General features: G+C 35.8%; 1 protein-coding gene across 2 annotated transcripts; it reads right to left on the bottom strand.

Moving 5' to 3' along the window:
* Window positions 1-3186: 3186 nt before the first annotated feature.
* On the bottom strand, window positions 3187-9561 carry LOC122600520 ((S)-coclaurine N-methyltransferase-like). Of its 2 annotated transcripts, XR_006324058.1 has the most exons (9): window positions 9293-9561; window positions 7943-8051; window positions 6870-7094; window positions 6279-6378; window positions 6090-6200; window positions 4930-5013; window positions 4153-4211; window positions 3583-4019; window positions 3187-3416 (listed from the first exon to the last, which is right to left on the bottom strand). XR_006324058.1 is itself a non-coding variant. In XM_043773251.1 (8 exons), the coding sequence occupies exons 1-8, from the start codon at window positions 9477-9479 to the stop codon at window positions 3827-3829; spliced, it is 1068 nt and encodes a 355-aa protein (XP_043629186.1). In that variant the 5' UTR covers window positions 9480-9561; the 3' UTR covers window positions 3438-3826. The 2 variants fall into 2 exon arrangements, 1 of the variants encoding a protein (XP_043629186.1); XM_043773251.1 differs by lacking the exon at window positions 3187-3416 and having other exon boundaries at window positions 3438-4019.
* Between the last annotated feature and the right edge of the window lie 273 nt (window positions 9562-9834).

Raw genomic sequence — 9834 nt, 5'->3', positions numbered from 1 at the left:
CCGTCGTTTCACCAAAGATAACCATGTTTCTGTTGAATTTGACCCCTTTGGTTTTATTGTGAAGGATCTCGAGACCCGCACCCCTATCCTACGATGCAATAGTTCTGGTGATTTCTACACATTGGATCCTAATCAAGTGTCAAAGTTCACCTCAGCATCTACCTTTGCCGCAATAACTTAGGATATTTGGCATCAACGCCTTGGTCATCATGGCTCACATTTACTGCATTTGCTTTAAGACTTCTAGTTTTATTGATTGTAATAAGTTGAAACCTAAATTTTGTCAATCGTGTGTTTTTGGTAAACATGTTCCACAACCGTTTATGGATTCCTTTAATTCCACTTCTTTACCTTTTGATATTATATATAGTGACTTATGGACTTCGCCTCTTCTTAATAAGGGTGGTCATCGGTATTACATCTTATTCCTTGATGATTTTACTAATTTCTTATGGACCCTAGTCATAAATCACAAGTTTTCTCCATCTTTCATAACTTCTCCATTTTCATTACAACTCAATTTGAGCGTCCAATAAAACAGTTTCGATGTGATAATGGTAAGGAATATGCTAATGCTCAATTTAAACAATTTTTTGATACACATGGCATGCAATTTAGATTTTCTTGTCCCTATACATCATCTCAAAACGGCAAAGCTGAGCGAAAAATTAAAACTATTAATAATATTATCCGAACTCTACTTGCTCAATCTTCTATGCCTAACACTTATTGGCATCATGCCTTAGAGGTAGCTACTTATATTCTTAATATTCTGCCTAGTAAACTTCTCAAATTTAAGTCTCCTACTCAATTTCTCTACCTCACTTGTCCTTCTTACGCTCATCTTCGTGTGTTTGAATGTTTGTGTTATCCCTTAATCCCTCATACTACCATCAATAAACTTGAACATAGGTCCATGTCTTGTGTTTTTCTCGGATACCCTTCTAATCATCGCGGATATAAATGCCTTGACCTTGCAACCAAGAAAATTATCATAAATTGTCACGTTATTTTTGATGAAACGGTTTTTCCTTTTTCCAATTCTCCACAATGGTCCCTTCAGAACTATGACTTCCTTTCTTCTTCTGTTCATCCTTCCGATTGGCCTTATCTTGCCACTCGCTCAACCTCATCCATCTTCCCTATTACCTTAGAGCTATCTCCTTCCATCACTTCACCTATACCATCGCCATCGGTCACCCCCACACATACACCTCAACAATCTGATATACATACTGTCATCACGATTTCTAAATTGCCTATCACTCATCTTTACACTCGTCATCCCAGACAACAACTAACCCCTGGCCATCCCCAAACAAACCCCATACCTGATGCACCGAACCCCATACCTGATGCACCAAACCCCCCACCTGATGCACCAAACCCCTCACCTGATGTACAGAATCCCCCACCTGATGCACTGAACCTCCCTCCTCACCATCACCCTCCTCCACCTGATCGTACTATACGCACCCGATCTATGAACGGTATCTACAAACCCAAACAACCATTTAATCTCCATGCTTCTCATGTTACCCTCTTGCCTAAAACCCCTACTGAAGCCTTGTCTAAACCGGATTGGTATAATGCCATGACTACTGAGTTTAATGCTCTTATTACAAATAAGACAGGGAGTTAGTCCCTCGCACAACAAATATGCATGTGCTTTGTAGTTTGTGGTTGTTTAGACATAAATATTGTCTTGATGGTACTTTGGAGCGTTATAAAGCTCGCTTGGTTTGTGATGGCAGTGCGCAACAGGTAGGTATCGATTGTGAGGAGACTTTTAGTCCGGTTGTTAAACCAACTACTATTAGGACTGTGTTAGCTCTTGCATTATCTCGATCCTGGTCCATTCATCAGCTAGATGTTACTAATGCATTTTTACATGGAAATCTAAATGAAACTGTTTATATGTATCAACCAATGGGATTTCGTCATCGAGAGTACCCTGATCATGTGTGTTTATTAAAGAAATCATTATATGGGTTAAAACAGGCACCGCGATCATGGTACCAAAGGTTCACCGATTTTGTTTTGTCCATTGATTTTCAGCAGAGTAAGTGTGACAACTCCTTATTTATCTATCATCGTGGTTCTGCTATGGCTTATTTACTTATTTATGTTGACGATATCATTCTTACGACTTCTCATGCCGCCCTTCGAGTTGGTCTCATTCATAAGTTAGCTGCTGAATTCGATATGAAGGATCTTGGAACCTTGAGTCATTTTCTGGGAATTCAAGTGACACAACATCACAATACTATGTTCTTATCTCAGCAGTCCTATGCGATGGATATTATTGATCGGGCAGGTATGTCTTCTTGTAAGCCTGTCACTACTCCCGTGGACACAAAGTCTAAACTAAGTGTGTCTTCGAGTCCTCTCTTTGATGATACCACACTATATCGAAGTCTGGCTGGTGGGCTTTAGTATCTTACTTTCACTCGCCCAGACATTAGTTATGCAGTTAAGCAAATTTGCATGCATATGCATTCTCCGTATGTTGCTCACTGGGATGCTCTTAAACGAATCATACGCTACATTCATGGCACTTCTGCTTTTGGTCTTACTTTGGGATCTTCCACAAAATTTTCTTTGCGTGCTTATACAGATGCTGTTTGGGCTGGTTGCCCTGACACTCGTCGCTCTACTTCTGGTTAATGTATTTATTTGGGTACTAATTTATTGTCTTGGTCATCTAAACGTCAAGTGGTTGTTTCTCGGTCTAATGCTGAAGCGGAATACCGTGGTGTTGCAAATGTTGTTGCCGAGATTTGTTGGCTTCGGAATTTATTATTGGAGTTACATAGACCTCTTCGAGAGGCCAGTTTGGTATATTGTGACAATATTAGTGTCGTTTATCTATCTGGAAACCCGGTGCAACATCAACGTACCAACATATCGAGCTCGATATACATTTTGTCCGTGATTTGGTACAACGTGGTTTTGTGCGCATTCTTCATATCCCGTCTCGCTATCAAGTAGCTGACATCTTTACAAAAAGCATTCGGCCTCCTTTAGCTTCGACTGCGGTGGTGTGATAGATTATATACATCTTGTATTTATTTATTTATTAGATTAGATAAATCTTATATTTTTAGTGATAAAACTTGTATTTATTTTATGGTTATCTCCTTCCTAAATAGTGGAGAGCCTTTTGTATATATAGGGATATTATGATTAATGAAGAGGCAAGCAATTATACAAACCATTACTAATGTTGCATAATAGCAAGTCTTTTGAGTTTAACGAAACAAAGCCAAGGAAGAAAAGCTTCAAGTTGAACTGTTGAAGACCTATGAGCAGATTAAGGTGGATTAGTTGACATCCACCTCAATTACCATATATCCTTGTGTTTTCGTGCCGTTACTTGTTACCTGTCACCACTCACCACCCAAACTATCCAAGACCTGAAAATGTTAACAACATGATTTTAAACCCGGGGATAATAGCTTAGATGCTTTATTCTACTTTATTCAATAGCATAGATTACAATAGTAAAAACATCAATATAAGATAGATCTCACGAAAATCAGTTAAAATACAATTGAGCGGCCCAGAGACAAGACTACACACCTAAATGCTTGTGAACCAACTAAATAAGCAGGAGCACGCAGATGCCTTCTTATAGCTCTAGTAGAAAACTGCCAACAACATCGACCTAAATCCGTAGCTAATCAGCCAACATCAGTTGGTAATTATCACATTGTTAATCGTCATTCCCAATAGATTCAGCAGCTGTTTACTTTATTTCTGATACACTTCATATCGACTTATTTGGTTGTATGATTAATATACTTGGGTCATAAAAATCTCGATATCATTTTTTCTTGAACAAGTAATGCGTGACCATCCATTCTTCTCCATTGTTGTAACCAAATAATTCAGCAACCGATATAAAAAACGTTCTCCAATACACAGTCCATTTGACTGCTGAATCTTTCCCGTAGGTTGACTCCATTATTGGTTTTATAGCTTTTATATTCTTGTCCATTCGCTTTAGCCACTCTTCACTGCAGATACAACACAGGAAATCATAAGGAACTTCTTTTTGTCTGGCAAGTCAACAAATCATAAATGTATGAAACTATATATATATTTCGGACTAACTTAGGCACTAATGTAAAGAAAATAGAGCACATTTACCTTGTTTGTGCATAATGTTTCCCATTCACAAGCCAATGGTCGACAACAGAAACATCATCCTGCCATAAAAGACCATCATCAAGTCATATACTAGAAGTGGCAAAAAAATGGGCAGGTGGGGTTTAATCACAAACACTGTTTTGTCAGCCTTCTTTAATTTATAAAGAAACAATTAATCAAACATGATTACTAAATTTGTATTATTATAACTAGAATGGTACCAGCGCGTTGCCGTGGCGGCAGAGGTGGTGATGTAATGGCGGTGGTGGCAGTGACGGGTGGCGGCGGTGGTGGCAGTGACGGGTGGCGGCGGCGGTGGTGGCGGCGGAGATTGGTGGTGGTGGTGGCGGCGCCGATGCGGCGGCGGCAAGTAGTGTAAGTTATTAACGTAATTTGGTTTTGATGAAATGTTGAAACTTGAAATGCTAAATAAATGCTAGTTGCTTAATAATATAGTATCAATAGTATAGATATTAATTCATATAAGTTATTGACTAAAATGATTTAAAAGGTTTTATAGGTTTCATTTAAAGGGGTAAAACCCTTAAGAAAGGTTGTAAATGTTAATAATACAATTTGGGAGACTTTTTGACCCGTTCGATCCATATAGCTTGTTTCCTTTTAAGCTTACTTGAATTTACTAGTCAAGTTCAATCAAAACATTACCCAGATAAACCAGTTCATGCGTACTGCGTACATGGGTACAAGTTACCGCCTGTGTCATATGCTAACATGATTTGAATGACCAAAACAGGGTTATATTGTAGGAACTCTTACCTGAAAATAAAGGAGAAGATTCGCTGAAGGCATGGTACCTCCACTGAAAAAGTACCTTGTTATCCAATCGTCCTCATTGACATCCTGCATAAATAGCCATAAACTGTCAAAGTTTAATTGAAGATAAACCTTGAATTCACGAGCCACTCAGAAAGTATCGTATACCAACAACAGTAAGCAACACTAGATATTCTAGTTTTTTTTTTTTTTCTCTGGGTCCGAATGGCTAGTATTTTTTAGAATATGATGCGGTGTGAAAGACATCGTATCTAGTTGATGACACATCAAAACATAAATTATGCATTTATAATTATTATGGAGATTATTTCTCCATTTGCATACACGGATATCTTCTAATGTTTAGAGATTATCCACTTGCCTTTTTTTTTATTAGTAATTTTATACTTTTATTGGATTTGATTGTATTCCAATATATATAGCCTTTGTACGTGAGAAGGGGGGGGGGGGGGGGGGGGACGTTTTTATTATTTTGATAATGAACCTTGTTCACTGAGCCTTATGGTTCTTTTTGTAGTCTTTGATTAATCTTTAAGCTATCGAGCCATTTGTTTGCTTCCGTACTGCATCACAATATCATCTGGTTAACATATTGTGTTTCACTTATCTGATTCATATCAGCTGTAATAAGGTAAGATAAATTACTTATTTGTGAACCTAGTTTGAGAGCTGAGAGCTCTTACTCTCATTTCACCTAACATCTCTCCTTTTCTAATAGTAAATACCACTTTTGGTCATTTTCTAATTAGCTCCTTCAATAATCAGAATTTGCCAAACTATAAAATATATGGTAATCTAGTTATTACAACTTGGAAGAGCAGAAGTGCGCCCAAATACTGGTTTCAAGTTTCGAAACCCATTTTTATTCCAACTAATAATCAATAATCACTTTCAAAATCCATACACTCTAAATTCCTGATCACGAAGAGTGGAGATGAGTGAAGTGAAAACTGAAAACCAACTACCAGCATCTGCTCAATCCAAATATGACTTAAAAAGCATGTATTGTCTGGAAAACATTAAAGGGCCATTAAGACAAAGCGAAAAAGATGTAGAAAATCCCCAAGCCTCCTTTGATTCTACCAGGACACACACCTCCAAACAATAATTGTATTAGTTAAAAACAGCTCAAGCATGCATACCTCAAAGTGGTAAGCGTATGTTTTATGGCAGAAGTAATGAACGAAAAGATAACCATCCGCTTTCATCCAGTTAGATATCTTCTTAAGTAGATCCTTGTAGTTTTTCATATGCTGTAAAAGCCAACAAGAAATCAAGCAAGATCGAGAATACGAATCATAATTATGATATGCACGAAAAGTGTCTTATACCTCAAACATTTCAATGGAAAATATTCGGTCATAGGATCCTTCCATTTCAAATGTACTAACATCTGCAACAAGGATCTCCACGTTCTTCAGACTAAGTTTCCTGTATATCGAACAATTTTTTTACAGTTATATTAAGTATATATTAGATTAGCTTGACAATTTTTAACCTAATCACGTGTAAACGAGTCAAATTTAGTTAACTGTAACCTAAAAATATAGTTTAACTGAAACAAGCACCAGTCTAGTGGGCTGAACGGGGCAAATGAGTTGAAAGTCCCCTAATGGGAAATTTTAATGCATATAACCTCCTAAATGGATCTATTCCGAGATCTAGGCTATTGTTGTAATGAAAGTATGAAACTACTTTGTAATCATATCCCTTGGTTATTTGTAAAAAACTTTAATAAGTAAAGAGAATGTGATTTCAGGTTTAACCTAATTCCTTTAGGTTGCACTTAAATTGACCGTCTCAAACTGATTATAGCATGTTTCCCAACACATCCTACTAGCCTGTCTTGCCGATTATATCACATGTAAAGTATTAACTGATTTTAATTACAGAAATAAGTAAAGTTCATTTTAAGGGCTTACCCACAATGTTCTTCAATATGTGCTTTTTGAGTGACTGAATTGCAAATTCCTGTAACTTTACAATTACTATATTTTTGTGCAATATATATACTTAAAGATCCCCAGCCACATCCAACATCAAGGACGGTATGCCCATCTTGCAGTTGTGCTTTCTCGCAGTAAAGCTGCAGCATTGCTTCCTCAGCATCTTCTAATGTGCTCGACTTGTCATGGAAATAACAACAGCTGCAATAGATCATCCATGAAGCACATCAACTAAAGTAGAAACAAAAAGTAAGTAGAGTTCAAATTTTGACCCGCTTAACTATTAGTGGGTCGATTCGGGTTTCTATCGTATCTCTCAAAAGCCAAATAGGTTAACCATAATAGAAATCATGTGAAAGGTTGAATATGTCAAATAGGTATTGTGAAAGGTATCATATCTCTAGTTTCAATATTTATCAATGTCAATTATTCTGTTCTAAATGTGAACTGCTTGAAATAAGAATTTTTTTTTATCAATCAGGCACTATCTTAGGTAAGGGATTTCAATATTAAGGCATAATTAAGAAGTTTTATGTTTGGGAAAGCCTGCATAAAATGTCTTTTACAAACGAACCATACCATGCCTTAGAGGACAAAATGAGTGGTTCAGCGGGTTGGTTAATGGGTCATAAAAGATTGTCAGACACCTTTTTGTCTTTTTACATTGTATATCATCAATGTTTTAGTTGCAGCATTATGAGTAAATAGTGATTTAGATGGTCTGTACACTATAATATGCTATGTTGACTATTGACCCATTTGACCCATTCCACTCGTTTCCATTTATCAGCAAACTTTTAGTTCACTCATTTGGCATTTTGGCACGCTAGAATCAACTCATAACCCGCATTCAACCATTTATTAGATGTGTCTACAATGACACCTATAGTATGGCTAAAAGGGTGTTCAAAATGTAAATATTATATTCCTCTCAAAGCATAAATTTCTATATGATTTTTCTAACACTCTATCTAGCATGTTTCCATATTATATCAATTTTTAGCTATCAGGGAAATCATCATATGAGAAAGGTAAGGAAAATAAGTTGCCTGTATTTGAAATTCTTCCCAAGTACAAGATTGAAAAAAGAGGTAGGCAGCTCATAATGCTGAGCTTTTGCGTCTTCTGTCTTCACAGCTATAGGCATTTCTTTTAAAGCTGCAAGATATATCATTTTACAATAACTTCGTAAATCATATATTCATTCATATGGAGGCTATAACTATACAGTACAATGTATGTAGATATGAACTCTTTAGTCCCGTGAAGACATAGAATTTGACATTTAATTTTAAACTCTTAACTTTTAACAAACTCAAATTCACCATTAGTGGAATTCAATAACATAAATGCTAGAAACTAAACCCGGAAAAACTAAATCAACTTCATTCAATGATATCATCATAAGACCACAACTTACTATAAATTTTTAACTAATCGATTACCTACACAATGCCCAAAATGTAAGCCCACCAGTGTTTCACACTTACTTAAAAATCAAACCGTGATAAAAGGGAGTAGCCCATAAACTTATACTCCTAAGTTTCTTTACACCTTCTAATTCTTTAATTTTGCCCTTTTACAACATAAAATCAATTTTTTATGAAGCGCGAATCTACTTTACTACTAGGGAGATAATATTCATATCATTATATTTGATAAATCTACCACATTGTATAAGTTGTACACCAACTGTACAAGTCAGTAATGCACAGTCGTGACAAATCTATCAAAATAAGTGGTACGAATATCACTTCCCTTACTACTATACTACCCAAAATAATCCTAAAATCGCCCGTGCCAACGATTGAATCCTTTACTTCTCCCCAACGTTGTATACTAATACAACTTTCTTTATACACACATGAATAGAATATTTAAAAAGTTTTCAAAAACATAAAAAGCATAACTTATGTGTAATTTTAAAGTTTATAAACCTTTGAGAACTTTCAAATCAAGCCCAACCGATGATTAGTCTTTACATGAACATTGTTTTTTGATTGTTTATAGAATAACTTATTTGTAATTTTGAAGTTTATATTTGTGTGGAGGCATGGATTATCATCCGTTATACAATTGTTTGGAGATTTGGATTCTTGATCACATGTATGATTTATCATAGCATTTATCATAGCAATATTCGTGCACATGTGATCAAGAATCCAAATCTCCAAACAATTGTATAACGGATGATAATCCATGCTCCACACAATTATAAACTTCAAAATTATACATAAGTTATTCAGAAAACAATAAAAAAACAATTTTTATGTAATAAACAATCATCGGTTAGACTTGATTTGAAAAGTTCTCAAAGGTTCTCGTAAAATAAAATTCTCAAAATAACGTTACTATATATATATACATAGATATATATGTTGTATATATATAGGACATACAATGTACAAAAGCCAAAAGATCTTGAAGTTGCTGGTGACAAGTGGGTTTGAAACAGGAACGAAGACGACCAGCAAGAAGCAGACGAGTGAGTCTGCGGATAACAGTGTCGGGAAGCAGATTACGCTCAAGTGAAGTCATCATTAGTTTCACTGTAGCATCATATGGTAATTGTACTAACTTGCTCATTTTCTGAAAAGAATTTGTTCTGTAAAATGATGTTTTTAAGAAGAAGAAGAAGAAGATAGGAAGGAAAGATGTAGTAGACTAGTAGTTGGTATATATGTTGGCCAAGATAAGATAGGGGAAATAATAATAGAGGGAATCTAGCAACAGACTACTGTAAAACGGACACTGGACCCAGTATTTACGAAGTACTGGTGTTCAGACCCGTCCAATGGACAGGTAGTCTTAAAATATCTTAATCAAAGTTAAAAAATTGGAATTCAAATATATTAAATATATATACCGAAATCAACTTGGAAATTTGCTAGCTGCTTAGTCACTCCATCGGTCAAAATACTCTAAAAATTATCCGCCCAAA

Source organism: Erigeron canadensis, chromosome 5 (genome assembly GCF_010389155.1).
Source record: "Erigeron canadensis isolate Cc75 chromosome 5, C_canadensis_v1, whole genome shotgun sequence".
NCBI lineage: Eukaryota > Viridiplantae > Streptophyta > Magnoliopsida > Asterales > Asteraceae > Erigeron > Erigeron canadensis.
Note: the sequence above shows the minus strand (reverse complement) of the source record. Positions and strands in the feature narration are given on the sequence as shown.

What these genes read in the sequence shown, in the direction of transcription:
- LOC122600520 (XM_043773251.1), bottom strand. Translation starts at nt 9,479, where the DNA reads ATGAGCAAGTTAGTACAATTACCATATGATGCTACAGTGAAACTAATG. An exon ending in GGGAAGAATTTCAAATACAG is followed by an intron (nt 7,095 to 7,942) that starts GCAACTTATTTT and finishes GATCTATTGCAG; the next exon opens with CTGTTGTTATTTCCATGACA. An exon ending in TTTCCATTGAAATGTTTGAG is followed by an intron (nt 6,201 to 6,278) that starts GTATAAGACACT and finishes TGGCTTTTACAG; the next exon opens with CATATGAAAAACTACAAGGA.